The following is a 25,993-nucleotide window of genomic DNA, read 5'->3' as shown; positions in this document are numbered from 1 at the left end:
AATGTCAACGAGGAAATAAGAGAATTAGCCATCAAACTCTGAAAACAAATTGGGGAATAAAAATAAACTCTTTCTTTATATTCTCTGTAATTCTTGTTATTGTTGATTTAATATGACCTCGATCGTGAAGCTGGTCTGACTTTCATGTCTGTCTGTCAAGACTATAACATGTCTGCTAACTTTCTTCCTGATACAATGAGCTTTTTACTCGAGGCAAACAAAATGTTCAGGAATGAGTCTCCTGACAAACAAAGACTAAGATTGGTGGTAGCTGTATTAATTGTTGTTTTTGATGAAGTCTCAGATGGTTTAACTTTGATGCAGCTTAATTACATTGACTCAAGTACAGGTAAATGGTCCTGTACTATAATTGTTGCACATAAAAATTATATTCCCCATCATGTGAACTGTGAAATCAACAGTATGTCCAGACCATGACACAAAAAAATACTTATATAAAGCATTTATAGGGCAGCCTGCTACCTAACCTTTAAAAGGATTATGCGTTAACTTCCCTATACAATAAAACAATGAGTAAACCATGTCAACACAAAAAGGAAATATCATTCTACAATTCACTTAGCAGATACATTGAAAAATGTGATCTATCCTTTTTCTCATCTTTGCTTCGTGACTCAGTAAAGATGGTACACTGATATTGTGGTTGCAAAGGGAAGTAGTGTCTTAATGAGAAACATCCAAACTATGTTGATAATTAAGTGACTGTACTTGCAATAAGATGTGGATCTGTCTCTTTTTCTTTTGAACAGCACAAAGTCTGCAGTGTCGACAGTGCCCCGTTGGTTTATTCGGGACTTGTTTCTTTGGGAGCGATGTCACATGTAATAATGCCACGGAGAGCTGCTTCCGTGGAGAAGCACGTAAGAAACACACAGAATATTCAAGGAAAATCAACATGACATATTAAATACGTGACTATAAAATCATTGCTTGTGATCATTTAGGATTACAGTCTAGTTAAGGAACTTTGCAACTTCCAATCGTGACCTAAAACAAAAGTTAATAACATTGTCTGATGTTTGTCTTGACCTATGAAGCATTAATAAATGAAACCAACACACATAGTGTTTCATTATGAAGCTACTTTTGGAGCTTTGTTTGGACTTGGTCTTTTTTTCCCCAACTGCCAAGAAGGAAACACCTTCAACTTTGGGGCCAATGTCCGTTCAAACTCGAGGATTAAAGAATTAGACAATTGCTCAGGTCCTTACATGAAATTTATAACACAGCTGTTACAAATGTTTAAAATCCCTGTGATATCACGAATTTTCTGGAAAGTTTTATCCCAAAACTGAAGTGGTTTTGAAGGTGATAGGTCAAAGGAAGCATCACCTTCAATGAGAAGATAAAAGCTGCGTGTTTAAATATGCTTTGTCACTCTTCTAACACATCATTCTTTGTGCTCCCTGGTTTTAAATTTGTTGTTGTCACTAATGTATTTATGGAAGTGGATAGATGAGCATATTTACTACAACATTGGTGCAGGGTTATTTAATACACATGATACTGCAGTTGTAATATTTGGTCTTTGAACTGCTTTTAATCTTCTATAAAATATGTTGATATTATGTTTGTGTGAAACGTGCCATACTTATAAAATTGAAAGTTTCTTACATGCTTTATCATCCGTGTCGTCCCAGAGTTCAATGCTACAGGGGCAATCAGCCTGCACATCCGCGGCTGTCTGGACTCAGACCTGTGTGGTAGGACGCTGACCGGAAACATCCTGGGAGCTGGTTACACCAGCACTTTCCAGTGCTGCACAACAGATCTGTGCAACTCAGCCAATTCTCTCCACCTCCCTCTGACTGTGGCCTTCTGTGCTGCCATGCTGTCTTCTCTGTGGGGCACATGGGATTTGTAGTTTGAAAAGAAAGCTTGTCTCTGTTGCTAGAAGTCATAAGTAGGCTTTTTAAAAAATGTGCCCACTTAAAACAAATTTATTTCATTTTCATGGAGTACATCTTTAAACGTAGCACTTTGGGCAACATTGAGAGACTGTCTTTTTCTGTATTTAGGGGTCCTGCACTGTTTTAAAATGGGAAAACCTTTAGATCATTAAATAAAAAAATCAATCAGGAAAGAATTAAGTCTCCACTATCATTTGTTTCTGCTATTTTAGGAAGAGCCTGAGAGAATTCCCGAATATTTTACTTGTTTAATGGAAAGAGCTAGTTTTATCTTTTAAAAAGAATAAGTTTTGATAATTAGCTTTGTTCAGTTTGTAAGTACACAATGATTTCAAGATTCAACCTTGATAACAAATGTTACCTCAAGACACTTTACAAAAAGAGCAGGTCTAGACTGTACTCTGTTATATTATCAATAAGACCCTACATTAGTCCACCATGAGCACAGCACTATAACAACATTTCACAAACAATACATTATTTACTTTTATCTTATCTTATACGAACTAAATGTCAGTGACAAAATTCAACAAATATTGTTAAAATCCCACAAAACCCAAACTCCCCAGCCAAAGTGTCCAGCTGTTAAAGGGAGAGTCGAAGGGTCAAGTGGTGTGAAAACAAACCTCCACCCAGGTGAGGTGTTCTTTAAGAAAACATTGACTCAATTCAGCCTCCTGAGTGACACAATAACAAAAAGAGTACAACATGTTCATTAGCATTTAATAAGCAGGGCTTGGTTTGTCAGGAGGATCTGCGCTGGAACAAGCTGTCAACACTTGCCAAACAGAGTCAACAGAGCTTCTTTGTTGTCTTCGCAAACAACCTGATGATCAGATTAAACCTGTGTCACTACCTGAGAGACACGAATGCACCGAGGACGCCCTCTAGTGTATCACAAGCTTAATAACAGGCTGAATACAAAAATGCAAAAGCTCTCTGCGAAATATAGCAAGCATGATTAATTCAATTCAAAAAAACTTATTTTGTCCCCGGGGGACAATTCAAGTCATAGTCATAGAATATGGTATACTTTCTTGACAGGGTTGGTATTTTTCTCCAGATACTCTTTTTAAGATTTTGGTTGAAATTGTCTTTAAGTCCTGACAGAAATTAATTATTTATGTACTCTGAAAAAGAAAATCTGTCATCAGTAGCGAGTGTAAACTTCGACCAATGTCTTCACTCGCAACATGTTTTGTGAACGAATCATGCCTCCCTGCTTGTTCTCTACCCCATGCATGCTCGAGCCCACATTCAAAGCAGGAGCTGAAATCCGCTTCTGGACCGATGGCGCTTCTGATGTCACTTTACAGATTTTAGGACATAACCTACTGTAAATGGACCAGACTTGACAAAGTGAAAAAATCTTCCACCATGAACTTGCAAAGTAAAGCTCAATACCCCCCTCTATGGGCAATTTAGTATACAGCAGAACATATTGTACTTTGCAAGAAATCATGAACAAAATTATATATATTTTGCTTCTTTCGAGGACGATGGAACAAAGATGAGTTGAAGCATCGCCCATTTTCTTCACATGAGAGCATTAGGAAATACTGCAGCTATAAATATAAGACAGCTGTTATTAAACCAATGAAATAACACATTTGACCATTTAAATGACAGACATTTTTCACTATATAAAAATTAAACTACTATTTTTTGTAATATTTTAAACTTTTCATTTTATTGTTATATGCTAATGCCTTTTCAATCATAACAATTTGTACCTCACAATTTTGACCTTCGAGCTCATACAGCTTCTGAGGGAGTTAATAGGCCTATAATAATTTAACCATTTAGCCTACTTAGATCTTCTCAAAGTTTTTCATGGGCCTGTTTATGTCTTCATGTTATGTTCATGTTTAACTGGCAGAGGTGCTTTTTGTCAACAAGAAGGCAACAGCTTGGGCCCCCAGAACAATATTCACAAACTTTAAAACACAGCAACAACCCAAAATGTGCAAATTTAGCAATGACAGAAGGAAACCTCCCTAAGGCTGCCTCATCTGACAGCACTCACTCTTGTTGCTCAGTGTTGCATGCGTTATTGCAGTGAAAAACGTGTGTCACTGAAAGTCAACCAAGAAAAATAAAGAGGAAGAATCCCTCTATCAGAGAGAAATCAGAAAGGGGGGGGGGAGAGAGAGTAGCATAGGTAAGTGTGGGGATGATGGCAGACATAAATATGATAAATGCAGGATGTAGGGCCTCCAATTATTATTTCTTTCCTGGGGCCCTAGTAGGCTACTACATCGCCACTGTTTGCAGGGGGGATTACAGTAATAACTTCTGCATGGACATGACAAAGAGGTTTGTCAGAAGAAAAAAAACAACAAACAAAAACATTATAGGCTGCTCTTAACACACATGCATGTCCTCCACCCTACAATGTCAACCCGGGGCCTGCACCGACTTCAAAGCAGCACATTGGCGCTGTGTTTGCGGAGAGCTGAGCTCGTCGTCACGCAGCACCAGGAAATGGAGGAGCCGTGCGGCTGATGAGCGACGCTGCAGCCGCTGCAGAGCTGGGAGGAGAAACGAGCAACAGGCAGCTTCAAGCGTCAGCGACGACTTTCTGCACTGCGAGGTAAAAAGCTCTGCAGACTTTAAAAACAGCCAGTTCAGATCCAATATTTGAGCTTTTAAGCGGATTATGTTTGCTATGTGTGAGGTTTTCATCGCCGCTGCAGTCTTTAATTTGTCGTTTTTTTTTTGAGTGACTGGGATTTGTAGCGGAAGATGGGCTTGGCTCCCCAAGTTTCGAGTTTCGAAGAAGTCGTTTCTCGCTTAGAAAAAATGCAGCTTTGCCCTTTTCTTCAGCTTTACCCTATAAATAACATTTCTCTCGTTTATTTGGATTAGATCTCATCATCAACGAGGTGAAGATGAGCGACGCGAATCAAATCAAAGTGGAACTTTTTGTGAAGGTAAGTAACTGAATGGTGAGCCAAGTCATCCATCACACCCAGAAAGTGACGCTGTGACGCAAACATTCATTTATTTATTTATTACATTTGTATCAGTTTTAGCAATGCTGTGTTATTAAATGCTGATAACACAACATGTCTTTCTCTGCTCCTATTTTGGCGATCTTAAAGTCTTGTTTGTTTTAAATTACAGCATTTGTTAATAGTATTCATGTCAGTAGCTGTCACTAACCTGCCTTATAAATGACAGTAAGACTAATCTAATTAAATGCACGTCAAGATAACGGATAGGCGTCCTTAATCTATATTTAGTATGTTGGCTTGGCAGACTAATCCCATTTTCTTTGAGCCAAACATGTTCTAAAATAACCAATATGGCTTTCTCTGCCTCCTTCATGCTCTTACACACGTCTCCATAATGATTCCTCTGTATGAACATGTGCGCCACCCTCTACTCTTTTTTTTTTTTTTTTCTCATTTTCAAGGGTGAAAGATGCAATTGTAACTTCTCTAAATCCTGGTTTCAAGTGAGCCTCTTCAAACCAGTCATTAGCAGGACACATAAGTATAGTTTCACATTAGTAACAGAAAGTAAGCAGTGGTCATAGTTTATACTGTGGTTTACTTGTGCCACACACAGATGTATAGACTGACTGAGCATGAAATATGGCTTCCTGCAGACACACGGGGAAAATTTTGAAGCTGATCATTTCCTGAGTTAGCCTATACTTGAATAGTATGTATGACATGTGGCTTCCAGGGCTGCAGCTAACTATTATTGGTAACTATACTTGTTCGCTGTAGCCATGCAGAACAAATGTTCCCCGATTAATTGATTAAGACCTGTTTAAGGCACATGTGTTTTAAGTCTTTCAATCCCTTGTTTGTCCAAACCAACACTCCAGAAATAGAGCTACTTCATCAACAAAGAAATAAAGAAGCTGAAACCGAGCTAGTTTTTCTTTCAAATCTTCTGAAGAAATGTAAGAAAATCACCAAATGTGATGTCTCATTCTGTCCAAAGGTTTTGACGAGTTTTTGTCCACTGTCATATTTAAAAATAATAATAATTTTAAAAAAAAAGACTCCACTAGTTGTTTGTGTGATCGAATCAAGTTTTTGGGGAGTAATTTCTTTTTTTTACTTATATTTTTGGGTCCTTTGCCTTTTATTAGCAAAGACAGCTGAAGAAGAAAGCTTCCATTTGAGAAAGCTTTTCGTTGAACCACTCGTAGTTCATTCATCTTTTACTGTCTTTCCCTGTCTGTAAACAAACGAGGGCTCTGAAAGAGGTTCCCTATGAGTCAAAGGTTGATGCTGGGTGTGTAGTGGTAATGTGTTTTATGCTGACTTTCCTGTTCTTTCAAATGTGCAAACCTCTGTCAGACATTTTGTTCCATTTCATAACCTCATACTGAGCATTTTTTTCCCCAACAGAAGTCATCAAAAACGCAACAGAAAAAACTGCAAAATGTATAACATATACCCCCTTATATTCTTTGTCTGTAATCGAATACATCACCTGTATCCCTATAGGCATGTGAACAGCAAACATGTGAAGAATGAAATCATGTAAAATGTTGTTTTGTGTGTGTCGCAGGCGGGCAGCGATGGTCAGAGCATCGGCAACTGTCCGTTCTCCCAGCGGCTCTTTATGGTGCTGTGGCTGAAAGGAGTCACCTTTGACGTGACCACGGTGGATATGAAGAGGTGAGATCATGACACGTGTGCTGCAGGTTTCTGTTAGTGCAAAAGGGGAATAACAAGCTTCTGTTTCATCTATCGTCAGTGTACTGTGCAGTAAAGGAACATTTCAGTAAAGCCTCTCTGGCAATGCTTTTAGCTGCAGATATGAGTAATATCCTGTGGTTAGTCGTTGTATTTTCTTTTCCCCTTATTCTTCCATCTTACTCTTGCTGGTAAACCCTCTGCCTCTTTTGCCTGACCCGTTTTTTTTTTTTTTTTTTTTTTTAATTTCCACCCACCTTCAGGAAACCGGACATCTTGAAGGACCTGGCTCCGGGTGCCCAGCCTCCCTTCCTGTTGTACGGCAGCGAGGTGAAAACAGACACCAACAAGATTGAGGAGTTCCTGGAGGAAAACCTCAGCCCTCCGAGGTTGTCTCCCCATCCATCTGCTTTACAAACCCATTGTTTTTGCTGTATTAGAGCTGGAACAAATAGTGAGATCAACTGTAAAGGAATTATGGTATAGTCTTTAATTTATTCAAGCAGAAAAGCAGGGCATTTTTTTAGATTTTATAGTCTCAGTTGTGAAGGTTTTTCTTTTCCTCGCGATAAAAAGTCAAACTTTTATTCGTTTTTTTTGGACTAAACGGGTATAAGATATCAGCTTGAATTTAGGACCTTTTCATTATTCTCTGCCTTTTTTAGACTGGATTAATTATGGAAATGATTGCCAATTTAAAAAATAAGGACAAACGTTTTGCCTATATTTTATGTATTTATGTATTCACAGTCTTTGTGTCACTTTTGAAGTTCTAATTTTCCTCAAGTGAATCATCATCGCTGTTTCTGTTTGTTCAGGTATCCCCGTTTGGCTGCTCGTAACCCAGAGTCCAACACAGCAGGCATGGATGTGTTCTCCAAATTCTCCGCTTACGTCAAGAACTCGAACCCTCAAACCCATGAAAGTACGTGGATCTAGTAACTCAAAATCATGTTTGAGAGAAAGATCGCGTTTGTCTTTTACGTTCTGATAAACCCCTTTTGAGTAGTATTTGTCCCTGAAGTGCAGCAGAGATCCCCTCTTGTGTTTCTCTGAAGGACAAAACACCAGCAGGAGCGTTTGAGTTAATGACATCCTGGCCTGAGATTTTCAGGACACCTGCTGCTCGATTAGTTTAGACTGATCTGAGTGGAACTGTCACTGTTGCTGGGGGAAAACTGTTATTTCTTAAAAGGGAAAATAATAGTAATAGTCTTGACTACAGTACAGATTTTATATTTACTTTTGGGAAAATTAACCTCTCCGGTAAGCTTCGATTGCAAACAGTCTTTTGATATCCTCTCTGTGTGCTCAGATCTAGAGAAAGGCTTGCTGAAGGCTCTCAAGAAGCTCGATGACTACCTCGGCTCCCCACTTCCTGATGAGATCGACGAGAATAGTGCAGATGATGTCACTTCCTCGTCCCGCCCCTTCCTGGACGGCCAAGACCTCACTCTGGCTGACTGCAACCTGCTGCCTAAGCTCCACATCATGAAGGTAATCTTTTGTTTCAAGCTGTGCAGCACAAAGAAAACAACAAAAAAAAACATTTCAAATCCACATTTTATTGGCCCTGAACTGAAGGCTCGTGTCTCGCTTTTTCTCACTCCAGGTGGTGTGTCTAAAGTACCGGAAGTTCCAGATCCCTGAGACTCTGTCAAACCTGTGGAGGTACCTGAACGCAGCGTACGCCAGGGAGGAGTTCTCCTCCACCTGCCCCGTCGACGAGGAGATCCACATGGCCTACTCCTCTGTCGCTAAAGCTCTCAAGTAGGAGGAGAAAGGATGCACCAGCAGAATAAAAAAATCAAAAGCACAAAACACACATTTACTCCTCTGCACACAGCGCGCACACACTCTGCCAGCAGCATGGTCCATATCTTTCTCTTTCATTTATCACATGCATTTTTTCCATCAGCTTTTATACCTGCAGGTAATGTTACACATCCGTTCTGCTGTTCCTCAAACTCTACAAGCTGCTCTTTTTTTGTGGCTACATTTATTTTGCATATCACGCTTGTCATCTGAATTTTCCAGGAAAGTAACAGAAACTCCTATCTGGTTGATCATGCTGCTGGCAGACTCGCACACAGACTCACACTCACTGTACAGGTTTCGCACGCGAGACCGTCGATCAGATCAAACTTCTATTAGTACCGCGCACCCCTCACGCCTGCCTATTCATCTTCCAATGTCACTCTTGGAATCAAGGAAACAATAACGAACATAAACACCAGCGCCAGCTCACTTGCCAAAGTGTCTTTTGTGGTTTGGATTTTTCGCCATAACTTTATTATTTCTTTAACGAGGGAAACAAAGCCTTGAACGGATTAGATTTAGATTCTTTTCTCAAACCAATCTTGTGTAAAAAAAAAAAAAAGTCTTGCGCTTCATAGCCTCAGAAAGGAAGGCCAACTGACTTAATGGAGGCAGCAAACAGAAACAGGAAACTGTTTCAATAGACCTGGGCTTCCCCTTTCTATTTTCTCACTGCAGGCGTGACGGATTATTCAAGATTACACAGCTTGTTGTTGATCCGCTAAAGGGGCCCGTTTCCAAAATGTGTAATGTTGTTCTTCCTGCAAAGAATTAAGGATCCTTTTAGTGTGACAGATGAAGGAATATAGAGTTGATAGTGTGTTAGAGGTTGCTGTAGATTCACAGGTAGAAGGCTGTTGTTGAAATGAAGAAGGGCTCACTTCATGCTTCCTCGTGGAGCTCATGGCACGTGGCCTGTTCGGTCACATGGGAATCGAACAAAAGAGGAAGTTTAATACAAACATGCATAATTTTAAATGAAAACAGCTCATTCAGTTGAAGATTGCAGGCCACTATTAAATAGGTGAGGTTTATAAATGTCTTTATTGTCAACAAACAACCACAACCATCAACATGTTACTCTGTCACCCAGTTCTTAATGGAATATTTTTGTTCTGCCTCTCTGACATTTTGCTTCAGGAGAATCATTGAAAACAAAAAGGTTCACTTTCCTCTCACTGCATGACTCCGGTTGTAAACAAACTGGAATAACTTTCTATGTCTCGGGACTTTTTCCAGCTGCAGATGAATAATACAGATGTGTTGTGTGGTCCTAAAGCAACATGGAGTTTTTCTGTGTCGATGTTTATGGACGTTTTGTTAAAATGTCGACTAAATTCGGCCAAGCTGGGGTAAAAAACACGAGTAGCAACATATCTATGGCAGGCTCATCTCATTCTGAAAATATCGTCTGACTAATATGTCTTAAGTTCGATGTCCAGATGTAGTTACACAGGCTGTTCTTCTCAGCAGGGTAAAACGTTGCTGGCTTTGGTCTGTTTATGTAACCTGTTGACAATAAGAAACATTTTTAATATCTCAAGACTTTTTCTTCATTTAAAACCCCGAATACTTTCAGGTTGAACCTTTCACTTCCACATTTGTTTGGATTTACAGGTCGGCGCTTCTGATAATTTTCTTAAAGTGATTTGAAACTGAACCAGAGCAAGTGGAATCAAAAAAACAACACGCTGCCTCTGACTGCAGGAGCAGCTTCTGTAGTGGATTTCATTGATTAGAGCTTCTTTGCTGTTTGGACTCCATTTACACAGGCGTTACGTGTTCTGAGCTTGAGATAGCCTCGTGTTTGTGTCTTGTCTGTTAGATCAAGATTGAACATTTCACCCAAGTGCGATTAAGAACTGTTTGAAAAATCGGTGTTGGTGTTAAAAATCGTACACCAACATATTGTACAGTAATAGACACCCAGCGTGAGCACAGTTGCTTCTTCTTTTTTTTTTTTTTTTTTAGAAGATGAAAAGTGAATTCCCTGCTTGGTGAACTGCTGGGTTTGAGGAAGTGTGGATCTGAAAGATTACACTCGTTCACTTTGCTTCACAGAATTGTTTTTGAAAACTTTAAATAGATGGACATTTAAAGGGAGTCTGAATCATTTCATTTGAGTTTGACTTTTTACTGTAGGGTTTGATATTTTTTCAGGGACCTTCGAACTTGTGTTAATCGTGGTAATAATGTTTTTATCTGGTTCTTTTTTTTTTCACTTAACTGTTTTGATTAACAATTTCCAAAAACGTTGTTATAAATTCAGATTTTTGAGAACCATATTATAATTTTCACACTTTGAATCCACCCATCCCCCTCCCCCAAGTATATTTGAGCTTTTAAAAGACAACAATCTTTTTCAAGCCGTCTGTTGTGTGGTTCAAAAGTCCACAGCATCCAAATAGTGTGGACACTAATGCAGTAGGTTTACATCAACAATGAAGACAATCAAACTAATGGCACAGATTAAATGTATTTTGTACTTTGAAGCTCTTACAAAGACACATGTATTAATATTCTAATAAAAAAAATCCTAATAAATGAACCAGTGACACGTGTGTTGTTGTTATTAAAGGCACCAACTCGATCACAGCCAGCAGAACACACGCACACATTTCAATGCACTGCTAGCTAAGTAAACTAATGTTAATTGTCAAGGAACAAATATGCCGTGATGCAATGCTAGTGAAAGTGATGCTATTCAAGTGTAGTTTAAAGACTGTCAGCCCTCAGTGGCTCCCTACGTCTGAGTGTGCAACATTTTAAAGCCAAAATATTCCCAAAAACAAACTTACATTTCTTCATCAAAGATCAAATTCTGATCTCCTGATGAAATATTAATAAGTATTTAATATGATGGGAAGCTCCTGAACAGCCACTTAATAGACCCTAAGCTAAGTTTGTTAAGTGAACAGTATTTATATGGATATAAGTGTCTCATTTCTGCTATATTTATGATATTGGCAATGTCACGTGCAACACATTTTGATATTTGAAAAAAATCCCAAGTCATTACTGTTCTCCTTATGAAGAAGAATCGGTGAGTCTATGAATATAAACCAAATTAGATGAGCTAGGCCTTGAACAATCGCTTCACTACAATGTAATTGTCTGACAGAAGGACACAGTGCCTGTTAAATCTTCCAAAAACAACAACCTGCTTTTTTTACACTATATGTTTGTGAGGGCACCTCTTGTCCAGCATGTTCTTCATCTTTGATATTTCCTGTGACCTGTGACCGGGCCTCCTCCCTCCTCCCTGTCACCCCCCTTGGAGTGTTCAGGCCAGAAGGAGAGAGAGAGCAGGCAGCATGCAGAGAGCGACTCGCCCCCAGCTGAGGGCAGCAGTGGACACGGCTCCGTTACACAGGTCCGTGTCGCAGCACACGTTGGTGTAGTTGAAGTAGAGGCCTGAGGCGTATTTCTGCCCACTCACACCACACTGAGAGGGGACGGCACAGCTCTTCTCGTACATCGTCACCTGTAGAGCACCTGCAGAGAAATGAAAGGAGGGGATTTTCACAATAAAAGCTGGTATCAACAAAAATATGGAGGCAAAGGAAGACTAACATGATGTACATTAAACATTAAATGAATGACATGACCGCCTTTTTATGGAGTAGAAATGACATTACATTTAACAACATTGATAATATTAGAGGACTTATAAATCGGGAGTGTTGCATCCTGGTTTGTAGCAAATGCCATCTTGTTTGTTTAAAGTTTGTCTTCTTGTAATGAGTCAGCTCTGAAAGTATTTTTAACCCTGCTTAGACCGACCCAACAACTTTGACAACTCGTAAATGATGCTTTAACAAGTGAGTGAAAGTGGTTCCCAATGTTTTTAATGCAGAATAAATAGATGTGTGATCAAAACCCCATGAGATGGTAATCAAAAATGTCTTACATTTGTGTTCATATTTTAACATTGTACTTGTGCTATTCGAAGTTTATGGAAAAGGATATTTTCTTTCTGAGTAAGAAAAACAATATATATTTGTTCTAAAACTAAAAATGTAACTGTATATAAATATTTTGCACATCATGAAAAACAATTTTCCATCAAAGTTAAGTCCATTAGTTGTGCCCTATAAATCCAGTTTGATAAAAACATTTGTTCTGGCTTTCTTTTAAAGACAGAACATTTTATTATTGGTGTAATTCTTTAGACTTTACTCACTTTTACTGATATCTGGAACAATGAAGGGGCGGCCATGATTACAGTTCAAGGAATTTAACAAGGTTTTATTAGTAAATAAGCTGAGGGGGTGAGCTTTGAAATGTTTTATGTAATTAACCTGTTTGCATCCTTCATTCCTACAAAATTTAATTTCAGAGTCACGCTTTCCATTCCAGCCTCATTCCTCCTGAATTGTCGTCATTTCACACTTCCAGATGTGTGCACCTAAAGGTGGGGTAACATGTCATGATTTCTTGGTCATGTGTTTGAGATACGAGGAGGAGAGAAATGGGCATGTAAAGGGTTAAGGTGCATGTGAAGTAAGAGGGGTGAGGATGAGGGGGTCAGCTTCTGATGAGAGGCAGTAAGCGTTTGGCCCCACCCATGTTCCTATTTTTAGAGATAATTTGACAGCATCCTCAGCATTAGAGAGCTGACAACCAGCCTGAAGAGAAATGTTCAAGTGATCTGATCTACCGAGTCGCTTGTTTGTCTCCGTTTGTCTGAATACAAAAAGGAAGATCACGCCTGAGACAATGCTCTCAAAGCTGTAGCATTGTTTTATGTATTAAAGTGTCCATAGCCGCAGCACACAAAGCTGGAACAGACCAGTTTTTGATTATTTGGAGGGTCATGGTTGTTTTTATATTTTTCTTTGCTGATGATGTTGCTCATTGAAATCTACATGTAACATTTATTCTAGATTTCAGAGTTTTCTGGGATTCCTCAGCAAATAAAACAAGGTAACGCAATACACCAGCCTCTCAGAAGTAGCCCAATAAACAGGGTTAAAAAAATGAACATGTGCCTATGAGATTTATCTACTTCTTGAGTAGGATTAGCCCTATTTAAGATGAGTAATGCACGAATTGTAACTAAAAAAATAGTTGTTAAAATGGGACAGAAAAAGCCTTAAATTACAGATAAAAGTTTTCAGTTTAACTGAATAACCACTGTTTCTTTTTCATTAAAAAGTTTGCTGGAGAACAGAAGGGAAAAAGCAAAGCTGTGTTAATACAGTAATAGAGACTGTACTCTACTAAACATTTATTAAATGTGTGCTGGAAAATGTTGTATGTAATGAGGCTTTGTCTGCCAATTTGTGGCCGAAATGCCCTAGATTCTCAGAAAATAATCCCATCTATAGACCCAGAAATAAACTGCATCTTCTAAACACACACACACACACACACACACACACACACACACACACACACACACACACACAAAAGAGAGCGAGAGCTTTGTGTCTCACCCCGTCTTCCCATGGCAGTACTGGACAGGCAGCGCTGCCCGGCTGGACACTCCTGAGGAAACTTGAAGCAGTCCAGAGGAGAGATGGAGGGGAACACACAGGTGTAACAGTGCAAACATGCTGAGGGAAACCAGGAGAAAAAAATGTGATTCATTTATTCAGGATCAACTGCACTAACCACAATTACAACTATTCTGCCATTAGTTGACACAAAAGACACGACGTGACTTTTAACACCACAAAAAAAGAAAAGAGAAAGTACTGTACTGTGATGCAAAGGCAGAAAATTGTCTTTGACTTGTGTGTGCAAATATCTGCTGTTAAACACACAAAGCTAAACATTTATACACATTGGCACGCGTTAAAAACACAGCACACCTTTAAAACACGACGTGTGTTTACCCTGAGAACAGAGACCAACGAGCTGCACTAAAGGACGGTTCTGTATATTGAAGGGCTGTTTAGTAATGTTATGTTAAGAGATGTTTTTTTAAGCCGACCGGGACAAATGTTTTGTTTAAATATTTTTTGGTATTTTCTTAGTTTGCAATCTTCACATACTGAAGATGTCCAGTACATACATGTTGCCTGAACAGATTTGAGTGTTTTCTGTTCTCCATTTGACATCTGACTGTCCAATCACAAAGATGCTCTTTTGTTGTGGTAAATGTTTGTGTGAGAGATTGTGACTGGATTTTGTTGCGACCAAACTAAATGACTAAACCTCAGAAATTAAGAAATTGAGAAAAAAAACACTTTTTTAGGATGTGGATGGATTTTATAAAAAATCTTACTCGTTGATTACAGATCGTATCCTCAACTTGCCACTAAATACAACAAAATTAGACACTATTTAAAATCTTGCCATCTGTAGCAGACCTTGCCATACATTGAACAGTCTTTGAATGTTCGTGTGTGTAATTGTTTTACATACCTGCCAAAGGTAAACAACACAGCATCACGATCAAAACTTGTGGATGAGACATGATGCTTCCAGTAAAAAGTCCTCGCTTGTTTTCAGTTTCAATTCAAGCAAAAGTTCCCTCCTGGTAAAGACTGCTCAAGCCAAGTGTTGCAGGTTAATCTGAAACATCCCAATACTCAGTCATGAATGATATTTATCCTTCAAGTGGCCAATAATAATGCTCAGCACCCTTTGGTTCTTTTTTTCAGTTGTGTTCCTGTTTTCTGTGAATTGTTTTGGGTCTTGTTTGGAATACCCACCTGACTCTTCCAGCGTCTCCTCCTCAATACTTGTAATTTAATTTGGGGAGTTAATGACGATCAGCTGACAGGGTGAAAGAGAGCCCATGGACGAGAATTTGGTCTCATATTTACTGAGAATTCATCATTCTGTCATGATAGTTAATGTCTAGACAACAGTGATAATTAATATGACAGACCGGGAGGTGCTTATGGGATGTGGAGCCAAAGTAGAGACAGAAAGAGACTATTTATATGTGATTTAGAGCTGATTATTATGACCTTTGATCTCAACATAAAGGAGTCAAACACAGGACCATTTCGAGTTCTCAGAAGAATTAACTGAACTTATTAATTCAGTAGTCTTTCGTTTATATTTTACAATTTTACATGTAAAGCTAAAAATGAATAATGACACCTTTATCCATACATATTGTAAGGTGGTGATCATCTGCGCTCTTCTCATTATCTTATTAGGTTTGGAATATGTCTATACATTGACTTATAGTGTTGTAATAGTTTTATTTCTAACACGTGTAAGCTATTGCTGTGTATTAATAGTGTTACTGCATTCCTTACAACATTGAGTTATTCTGATACAATATTTGGATTTATTATTGTCAAAGGATCTGTGTCATCTTTCTTGTAATTTGGCTTATGGACCTGTTATATGTTTTTAAATTGACAAAATAATAAGTCTTGTGTATAGCTGAATTTGTGCTGACAAAAGAAAATGAACATGTGCTGAACAAACATAGTAGTTTAGTGAACCTAAATGATGATATTTCTGTGTTCCTTAAATCCTCTGAAAATTGTTCGGGGTTTGGTTGGCTTTTGGGCGAAGACCACTCGTCATGTTGGCATGTCTATACTCCTGAATACAATCTCTGTGCTCTGTGGTGTAAAGAAAATGATCCTTTCTTTAAGTAAAATTTGACTTTCTGTGTTTGTTTCTGTTGTGTATGTGAGAGAAAAAAAACTAGAAAGATGCTAATAGGACAAACAGAAAAGCAAACTGCCTAAAAGTCAGCAGAGTGTAGACGGAGTCAGCATCAGAGACAGGAAAGCAGAACGAGAGGCAGATTCAGCATGTCGAGCACAGGGAGGCAGTGAGTTGGAGAGTTTAAGTGAATTATCCTTCAGGGCGTAATAGGAGACATGAGGGCAGCATGCAGGACGGTCTGCTGACAGCAGTCTTGTGATGGAGTGAGCTGGCTCAGGCTGAATAAGCTGTTCACTAGTTCATTAGTTACTCAAAGACGAATCCAGGGGGGGGGGGGAATCTTCAAACTCAACTTCAATCAGACTAATAGTGTTTAAAACTGTTCTCTTGTATTTGTTTGTGTAATACTTAATTATTTAATATGGACAACGTGTTGTATGCTAAGATGGGCAACCGGTGGGAGTGCTGTCAGATTAGGGAGGTTTCATACAGTAATTATAAAACTGTGCACATTTTGAGCCACTGCTTTGGTTTAAGTTTGGCAGCCCTCAAAGGCCCCCATACTGGTCAGGGGCCCCAAGCAGCCTCAACACAAGACATAAAGAAAAAAAAAGAAAAAAAACACATCTCCTCAAATAATGGTTCAAACTGCAGTATAGTACATTTTTCTTTTTTTAATCAAAGATAGTGAATATAAACATTTGAATAGAGATTTAGAAAAATATGAATTTAATGTTTAAAAGGTGTGAATTCAAAATAAAAGCAACAACAACAAATGTGCATTGACTTGAACTGTGTATTAATGTTTATAAGGCACTGTTGTTGCATATACAGTGATACTTTTGAATTCAACAGTTTTACTGCTGTAAATTGAAGCTTTCTTCATATTGCACCTTTGAACGTGTTAATACGTGTTTTTTTTTTAAAAGTGTGAGAATACTAGCTATTTGGAAATGAAGTTGCCAAGTCCATAACTTGAACACAATAGTCATAAAAATACAAAATATTAAACTGTCAAAAAAATGAAAACACAGAAGATCGGTTTGCTGATTCTGGTTTTTAAGGAAACAACACACGTATTATAATATTCCATAATACGTGGACACTTAGGACAAAAGTTTGCCAAACGTCAGTTGTGGGGGAGTTCATGAGACTGCTAAATCACAGACAGAGCCGGGTGGTAAACCTGCTGATAGGTCTGGGATGTTTTGTGTACAGGCTGGATCTCTGTGGACAGATGGTGTTCTTTAATCCTGTCTGTGGCCTCTAACTCCCCTCCCTCCTCTATCACTCCTCCATAATATCAGTCACACACAGAATATCTGTTTTTCTTTCTCTGTGCACAGCAATACAAATAGGCAGTTTGGATTGTAGTTTTTTCATCCTCTAAATGCCTCTTTAAATGCCTGAATAAACAAGCGAGGCTGCAGTAACTCCATCTAGTCAGTAGAAGGGAATATAGTGCTGCTTCACAGGTCCAAATGTTGCTTGTATACGGTACACAGTCACAGTCATTTGTTAGTTGGATTTGTTTACACATGTTTATGTACCTGCTGCAAAACCTTCATTATCAGCCACGCTTCAGTGTAAACACAGTTTGCAAGACTGCTGTTTCAAAGTAAAGGCCTGCTGACGAGGGAACCTGTTTATGCAACAATCACAACAATGTCAAACCCAACATCGTTTGACCCACATTTCAGGGAAAGATAGATTATTTCTTTTGTCGCGCCTCACAACCAAAAACAGACAACAACAGTGGCTCTGTAATAGGCCAGCATCAAGCCTTTATCTATAATGATATTAAAACAGATGGAGAGCTAAGGAGACAAGCTTAAGAGATATCCTGGTGGTGAAATACATCAACTGTGAACTTAATTGATTCCCAGCTGACAGTCCAGGTTTACGTTGCAGAAGCACATACAGGCAGAGAGGCAGGACATCTGATACAGTATCTGACCTTTTTTAAAACAATTCATCAGGATAAGGGGGAGAATATTGAGCCCTTAATCCAAACCTCATGGAAATACTTAAATCCATCATTAAATCTGTGTCTCAGTACAAGGACAGGGTGTCAGGGCAGAGTAGGGACTGGAACTTTGGGTAAAAAAGGATCAACTCTGATTCAAACAAAAGTATGTTTTTTAAGTTTACGTTTCTAAAACATGGGTCGGGTTTAAAAAAAAAAAAAAATCTAACTGTTAACTACATTGATTAAATATGTCCTGGTCATTTGGTAGTCAAACATGATAAAGTCACACTATGTCTATACGACCTCACACCGGCAGGAACCATCCCCCTAATCACATTATAGGTTCATTGATAATGTTTACTTGTCATGGACACAGACCTAATGTTGCAGGTCATAGATTCACAAACCAGCTTTTTTTATACTGAATGAGAAATATTTAGATTTCTTTTTTTTTCCATCAGCCATTGATAACTAGGATTTGACATTTAATAATCAGCTTTGATAACTAATAATAAAGCTAAAGTTAGGCTATGTAATCAGATTTTTGACTGCAGGAATTTAAGTCTAAAGAGGATGCCAGTTTAATGTCTTATAGTAAAATAATAACTTACTGATGCTATCCTGATTAAACCCTTCACAAAAAGAAACGCTAGTAAATGTCTTGTTGCTTCCTTAGAGCTGGGTAAACGTCATTGTTTAAGGTAGGTTACTATGATATGTAAATTCAACATCTAGTCAGGACAGGACGTGTGGGGGATGGGGGGGGTGCAGGGATGAAAGGGTGGGCGAGTTTTATCAAGCTCCTAAACAAAGTCACGAAGAGAACCGGATGCTCACGACACGGCTTTAGAAAATAAAACGAATTAAATCTCGTCTCTTCTAAAACTTTAAACAACTGCTTTGTTTTGGTGCTTGTCCAACACAGTGTTCGACCTGCATTAAAACATTTTAAAATGATGCCAGGTGCAGTGCACTGATCTGAAGTGAATTAAAAAAAAAAGTAAGTTAAAAAAAAACAAGTGCCTTACTTTGAAGGTCTAAACCGGAAACACGTGTATTAACATTCTCCAGCTTGTCGCGTCGTCTGTCGGCGGAGTGAAGCAGAGGGGAAAAAGCCAGCGAGTGAATAACGGGAACTGGGTCTGCTTGGGATATTAGATTAACCGAAGGGGGGAAACACTGCTTTGAGAAGAAGTTACGAGTCTGGAAAAAAAAGAGGTTAGTAAAAACAAATGCATATTTTGATTTGTTGTCTTTCCAACTTTGGAGAGCTTTGCGGATAGTTAGTTATACAGATATTGAACATCACAGAAGAAGTATTTGGGAAGGAGCAGTGAACTGCTGGGCGGTGCACTCTTGTAGCCTCACACTCAGGATGTTTTGTTCATGTTTATATTATTTATTGCAGCTGGATAAACTCCTATTTAGTCTAAAAGCTTTGTTTACTGTTCAAGTTGAACTAAACTAACTGTTTAACAAAATATAGATATCATATTTGCAAAACTCTTCTAACTGTGCTGCAGGCTGCCAGCCTTAAGCTGCAGGATAGTCTCTTAATTATATAATGCATTATCAGAAAATGATGATCAAAGCTCAGCACTTGTTGCATTTTGTCTGAAGCATATTTTAGAAACATCCTGTGTGGAAGAGAATCAAGTCTCTCTCTGCAGCCTCACAGTGGGTGACTCCTGTGAGTTACAGGGAAGATAAAAGGCCAATTGTCCCATATCTCACCCACTGTCCACACATGGAAAGGGGCTTTGCAGCATCTTGCAGAGCAGTTGAATAATGTTTCTTTATAATCTTGCCTCAACAATGCTACTTTTGTCCACTTTTAACTGAAGTTGAGCCGTCCTTGAACTTTCAGGTGGTTGAAAAGTTTCCTTTTAAAAACTAACCATTGGTTGCATTTGCAATTATATGATTTGTTCCAAGTTTTGTTTGCTCCTTGTTCATTGTTAATGTGTCCCCTTCTCTGTCTTAGGCTGGAGTTACCTGCTTCTTCTTCATGTCTGCAGATGGATGAGTAACTTCTGGATGACCGAAGAAGCAGAGAGATCGGGATAAAGATGCTCTTCCCTTTTTTCCTAGACTCAATCATTTAGATTTCAGCAGCTGTTTTTTTTTCTCCCAAGACTAGACCGCTGTCAAGTTGCATACACATCATTTGTCATCTCCAGCTTGTATTCTGGCATTAGCAGTCTGTGTCTAAAAAATGGCAAACATTTGCCGGTATGGCAGCTTCACTCACGCCGTGGTGCGAAGCATCCCGGAGACCTTTGGGAAAGCAGAGCCGGGAGGTGGTCATGAGAACGGAGACACATGTGTGGACCTGGCCAAAGCGCAGCGACAGTTTGGGTGCCTGACGGGAGCTCTGAGGCAGAAAGTGGGCCTGCAGCTGATTGAGATCCCCCCTGACCCCGAGCTGCCGGAGAGCTGGAGGATTGACGATGTGGCAGTCATCCAGGGAGACACGGCACTCATCACCAGGCCCTACAAACATCAGAGACGCAGTGAGGTAACACCATGGAGACACAGAGAGCTTTGTTAAGCCATCTTCACCCCTGCATTTAGTTTACAGAAGTCATCACAGGTGGCAGTTCATATCAGCGACAGATTACTTCAGTAATTTATACTTTAATAATTGTATCAGGGTCAAAGTTCCCTTCGGTTGCTGGTGCATTCAGTGTCCTGTTGGAGACTCTAAAACTAGACTCAAAAACCAGTGTGTGTTTCTTTAAATATCTAACCTCTGGTTTGAGTTTGCAGCATTGTGATGACTTTATTTGCAGCAGAGCTAACTTCAATCAGAGGTGTCTTTCACTCTATTTCAGGAGTGAATCATTTCTGAAAATTTTTTCCAGAACAAACCATGAAAGGAACTGTGCAATTTGGTACTGATCACAGGGGCAAATGTTCATACTGGAAAAATAATGTGCTTCACATAACAGGTCTTTAAATATTCTTCTACTAAGTTCAGTGGAAAGAAAGAATCCTAATGCAGAAGAGCAATCTGCTTTGAAGAATTACTTTGTTAACAAATACCTGAAAAGATGTATTCTTTTTTTTTATTTATCTGTTGAAAATGTATTAAATAAAGTAAGTAAATCCTGAATCTTGGAACCTTCAGAAACAAAAGTTTCTCTTTGAAATCAGAGAGTTACGACATGTATTTACATTTTTCCTGGTTGATAAAGAGACCTAAGCATGTGTATGTTTAGTCACCTGTGGTTATTCTCTCCTCTTCGTGTCTCCAGGCGGAGGCGGTGAGGAGAGTGATGTCAGAGCTCAATCTGACTGTGGTGGAGATGGAGGCTGCTGATGGGGACTCCGGAGGGGCGACGCTGGAGGGCAGTGATGTCCTCTTCACAGGGAGGGAGTTCTTCGTCGGCCTCTCCTCCCACACCAACCGCAGAGGAGCCGAAGTGCTCGCCGACACTTTCAAGGTAAGAAACAGGAAGTTGAAGTGACGTGAATTACTTCTACACAAAGTCTGTTCTATTTATCTTGAATGCTCTAAAACACAACAACTTGTTGTCGTTGTTGTTGCATTGATGGATTATGACATCATGTCGTCTGAGATAAAAGCTTACACTAATGATCCACGAAATAATCAATATTTAGACATTTCAGCTGGTGCAGCAGTCAAAGTGCCAAGATGCATGTCAGTCAAGCGACACAGCTGCCAAAGTGAGCAGGTTGTACTTTGCTGTATTGCATTAGGGGAATTGTAGTGTGTAAACAGTGATGAATGAGGCTGTTTTATTGGCCAAACAATGAAGACCACACAGCGCTGGCCCCCTTCTGACTCCACTCCACCCACCCATTAGTATTGATTTCCCTCGCTTCTCTTAAGTGCATTTTACGCCCTCATGCTTTCTTAACAAACACACACTTGCATCTACTTGTGTGAAGTGTGTGTGTGTGTGTGTGTGTGTGTGTGTGTGTGTGGTATGAATTAGTGTGAGCTGGAGGGGTCATATGGTCAGAGATGGGGGATGAAGAAGGGAGAGACCAGACAATGTCCGTCTCATGTTATGGAATTGCTACATTTCTTTCCATTCTCCGTTCATAAAATACATTCCAATGGATATCTAACGTATTGATTTCTACATCATTACTAGTGTGAGCATGCTAAATAAGTCTAAATTAGATTTTGCACGAGGGCAGTTTGCATGGTTCAGATTCAGAGCATTTTAACATTAGCATTAAGCTCAAAGCACCGCTGTGCCAGAGTACAGCTTCACTGGAGCGTGGATTCTGTCTTTTAATTATTTATGTAACATTAATATGTTTGGAAATCGAGCTGATGCCCGAAACATGAACGCTTTCACATTTGCTGTAATACCAGAGACCCAACAATAAATCAGACCGGCAGTTATTACATGAGCTGCGAAAAGAAAACATTCTCAATGGAAAAGACTGTTCAGGGGGTTTCTGCTGATCGAGAGGTGGAGCCGTCGTGTGTGATTAGTAAACATGTACGCCTCCATCTGTTCAGGACTTTGCTGTGTCCACTGTCCCCGTTTGTGGCGGAGCTCGACTGAAGAACATCTGCTCCATGGGGGGTCCAGATACGATCATCATCAACAACAGTGACGGGGCCAAGAAGACACTCAGGGTAAGTGTGTCTGCTAAGTGAATGTCTGTTTAGGCATGTGGGGATTTTAAATATAAATGTTACACCAAACCGCTCAAAGGAAAAGTGAGTAAACGGGGGGACAAAGTGATCCCACAGAAGAAGTGAAGTGTGAGTGTGTGCCTATGTTTCTTTACATGTCATGCTTCCACTGCCCAAATGCAACGTGAACGCACAGACTGGGACACCAATATTACACTGTTGTGGAATCAATCTGAACGCACACAGACATAATGAAGGCGATGCTTTGATACAGCGTGTGTTGAGGGATTGCACTCTGAACATAACTTCCTTCGTATGAAATGTTTGCGGCTACATGTCATCAAGCATAAATAAGCATAAATTTCCCTCTCTGCACCAAACTGTAAAGCACCTACGTAACAGTGAGGAGGGGCTCAAGCCTTTATGAGAGCTGCTAAATCCCAGAGGCCCATCATTTTAATCACTATAAATGAAATGGTTAGAAAATTACAAAACCAAGAATCAAGTCCCTTTTTTTAGACACTGAGCTGTTTCACAAATATATTCACACTTCTCATAATTAAAGGTTTTGGCCAAACTCAGAAGCTGTTCATTGAACCCAAAACTGATGACACACTTCCTTATTTTATTTTCATCTGTTGTTCTGCAGCTGTGCTATTATTATTGTTGTTATTTTTAGCCTCACATTTAACAAAGGATTAAGGATGAGTCCAAACACACACACAGAATGTGTGAATTCTGGATTAAGTTTTAGGGTCTTCTTCTGACATCATCTGTATTCATATATTGACACTGTTAAATGAGGTATAGACAGCTTTAATATTAGTCACAAGACTAAAACCCTTAAAGCTTCAAACAGTGAAAACTTGCCTTGTTATCTCTGCTGCTGTCTTTGTTATCCTTCTCTCTGTCCTGATATGAACTGCACACATCATGTTCCTATCTGCTGAGGTCATTTTAACAATGTTAGTAATGTTGCATTTCAGTCTGTGTGTAATGCTGGGAGCGGTCTGCTGCAATAAGCGTGTCTGTGTGCGTGCATGCGTGCGTGTGTGTGTGAGGAGCAGTCGGGGTGGTGCACACTAATATTCAGGGTGTGTGTATTTGTCTCCAGATGATGGAACAGCTGACTGATCACCACTATGAAGTCCTCACTGTTCCTGAGGAATCAGCAGCAAACTGCGTCTACATCAGAGGTCCGTCTAGTCGGGACTTCCTGCTCCACCGGCCTGCAGAGGAATGTCCTGACAGCGTCCCAGTGAGTTCAGCTGAGCCTCTGCTTTTTATTGCAAGAAAAAAAAATAACAGAGAGAGAGAGAGCGAGAGACAGTTACTCTGAAGTTGGAGAGCTCATGGGAGACAGCTTGATTAAAGATGGTCAAAGAGGAATCTTTTATACATATAGCACCAATTCATAACAAATGTTATCTCAAGACTCCTTACTCAAAGAGTACTAAACCACAGACTCTACACTAATCCACCATGAGCACAGTGCTTGGCAGCATTAAGCAGGGAAGCAGCTGCAAAGAAAAATGTCCTTAACATAAGCAGAAAGTTTGAGCAGAACCAGACACGTGTTGAACAGCCGTCCGCCTCCGCTGTCTTTGGTCTGAGTCAGATACAAAACACTATGCATTGTGCCTTTAATCTGTTAACTCCAGAATGAAATCATATCCTGTATAAACCAGTGACGTAGGGTCAGTTACATCACATAATGGTGTCTAAAGAGGCGTTTTGAAGCCAAAAGACGGCCATATTTGAAATGTAGACTCTAACCCGACCTTTGATTAACCCATCAACAGGCTAAGAGGTGGAGCTGATGCAGCCTTTGCGCCTCTTGGCCATCGCCTGCCCGTACTCTTGAAACGCCCCAACGTATGCAAATGTAGCATAACTCTTATTTTTAATATAATCCGCCTGAGCTAACTTTATTACTGTATGCATCTTCTTTCTACACTTCTGCTCTCAGTAATGGATATTGTGCATGTGTTTTTTCATGAATATATTGAGGAGTGGAAAAGAATGGGATTAATCTGATCTTTTAGTTGAAACATAATCTCAAAACAACACAGTCTATACTTACGGATTCATCTGTCTTCAAGTGATGCTAGTTGTGATGCTGGGATTAGCAGCCAGTGAAAACATTTGTTTCCTTCTCTGCCTCTAACTCCTTCCACTGACATGATCCAGGACAGTCTGTGGCCATAATGACGATGATGATGATGAGTGTGTTGTTTCTGCTGTTGTCTCTGCAGGCCTTCCAGAAGCTCCAGGACTACACCCTCCTGCCTACAGCCTGCAGCGAGGCCTCCAAACTGGGAGCTTCTTTGTCTTCACTTTGCCTGCTCATTAACAGAAAGCACACTTATTTCTAAAAACACGCCATCACGGTACCTCTCGGCACATTACACAGCTTTAACCTGCACGTGTGCAGACGGGGTGAGGGGCATCCATCACGGATTTAAACAACTCCAAATTCTTTTCTATTTATTGCCAAGGGGATAACACTGCCACACAGCATCTGTATGTGAACGTGATCCAAATGTAACATCTGCTGACCCTTAGCACAGCTGCTCCCCCTGCTGGACAAAAAAAAGTGCATCGTGTTGAATTCTTCACAAGAATGTAAATCATTACTTATCCTTGAAACCACTAAATTCAGCTGTAGCTCCACACTGTTCGAACTTGTGATAACCAATGAGCTGATCACATTAACTCAGAAGTAGAGAAGTTTTAAAACAAAACTCGGCAGATGGACGACGTTTGTCCATGAAGACTTCTAGGATCTGCCTTAACACAAAACACAGAATGCAAAGTAATCACACAGGCCTAAGTATTAACAACCTGTTACACACGTCCATAATTTATCTAGAATATGACATTTATCTGGAGCTCCCAGACATCGACAAGACATGAACTTGAGTGACCCTATTATCACTAAAATTCATGTCTTCAGATATATAATCCATTTCTCATGTTTATGATACCAGCGGTTATCCCGTTCTATACTTTGCAGTTTACTGACTCTCCCTTACAGTCTCATGTAGCTGCTAAGAACAGAAATGTACGATTTTAAATCTTTCAGCTTTCTTAGATAGAAATTTGTAGTAAATGTAGCGATGACAATAAAACTCTTCACCAAAGATGTTTCCTCTCTGTCTCTTGTGTAGTTTGGTACTTACAGATGGTTCAGTTATTGATATCTGTCTAATGTTCACTTTAACAGCTGGGTCAGATAATTTGCTCATGACCTAAAATTACATCATTTAAAGCCCACCAACTTTTTTCAATCCCTGCAGAATCTAAAGGTCACAGTGTAGGCCTGGTTACTGCTGTGTGCAGCAGACTCTTTAGAGGAAAGAGCTTAGAGCAGTGACCACAAGAGCAACTGCAGTGAAAGGAAACTCAA

The 25,993-nt window shown here is 39.6% G+C and overlaps 3 protein-coding genes across 3 annotated transcripts; 2 read left to right on the top strand and 1 right to left on the bottom strand.

The window, feature by feature from the left end:
* Positions 1 to 4,385: 4,385 nt before the first annotated feature.
* Positions 4,386 to 10,958, top strand: clic1 (chloride intracellular channel 1). Its single transcript, XM_079367583.1, has 7 exons — positions 4,386 to 4,524; positions 4,800 to 4,864; positions 6,465 to 6,574; positions 6,856 to 6,981; positions 7,411 to 7,517; positions 7,908 to 8,089; positions 8,205 to 10,958. The coding sequence occupies exons 2-7, from the start codon at positions 4,823 to 4,825 to the stop codon at positions 8,364 to 8,366; spliced, it is 729 nt and encodes a 242-aa protein (XP_079223709.1). The 5' UTR covers positions 4,386 to 4,524; positions 4,800 to 4,822; the 3' UTR covers positions 8,367 to 10,958.
* lypc (ly6 domain containing, pigment cell) lies at positions 10,356 to 14,988 on the bottom strand. The gene is made up of 3 exons (XM_079367584.1): positions 14,783 to 14,988; positions 13,849 to 13,968; positions 10,356 to 11,905 (listed from the first exon to the last, which is right to left on the bottom strand). Exons 1-3 carry the CDS (start codon positions 14,832 to 14,834, stop codon positions 11,694 to 11,696), a joined length of 384 nt encoding a protein of 127 aa, XP_079223710.1. The 5' UTR covers positions 14,835 to 14,988; the 3' UTR covers positions 10,356 to 11,693.
* Positions 14,989 to 19,043: 4,055 nt separating this feature from the next.
* Positions 19,044 to 25,727, top strand: ddah2 (DDAH family member 2, ADMA-independent). The gene is made up of 6 exons (XM_079368261.1): positions 19,044 to 19,181; positions 19,948 to 20,481; positions 21,221 to 21,409; positions 22,465 to 22,584; positions 23,699 to 23,842; positions 24,840 to 25,727. The coding sequence occupies exons 2-6, from the start codon at positions 20,179 to 20,181 to the stop codon at positions 24,957 to 24,959; spliced, it is 876 nt and encodes a 291-aa protein (XP_079224387.1). The 5' UTR covers positions 19,044 to 19,181; positions 19,948 to 20,178; the 3' UTR covers positions 24,960 to 25,727.
* The last annotated feature ends 266 nt before the right edge of the window (positions 25,728 to 25,993 follow it).

Source organism: Symphodus melops (genome assembly GCF_947650265.1).
Source record: "Symphodus melops genome assembly, chromosome: 18".
Lineage (NCBI taxonomy): Eukaryota > Metazoa > Chordata > Actinopteri > Labriformes > Labridae > Symphodus > Symphodus melops.
The sequence above is the reverse complement of the archived record's forward strand: the minus strand, read 5'-3'. Positions and strand labels throughout refer to the sequence as shown.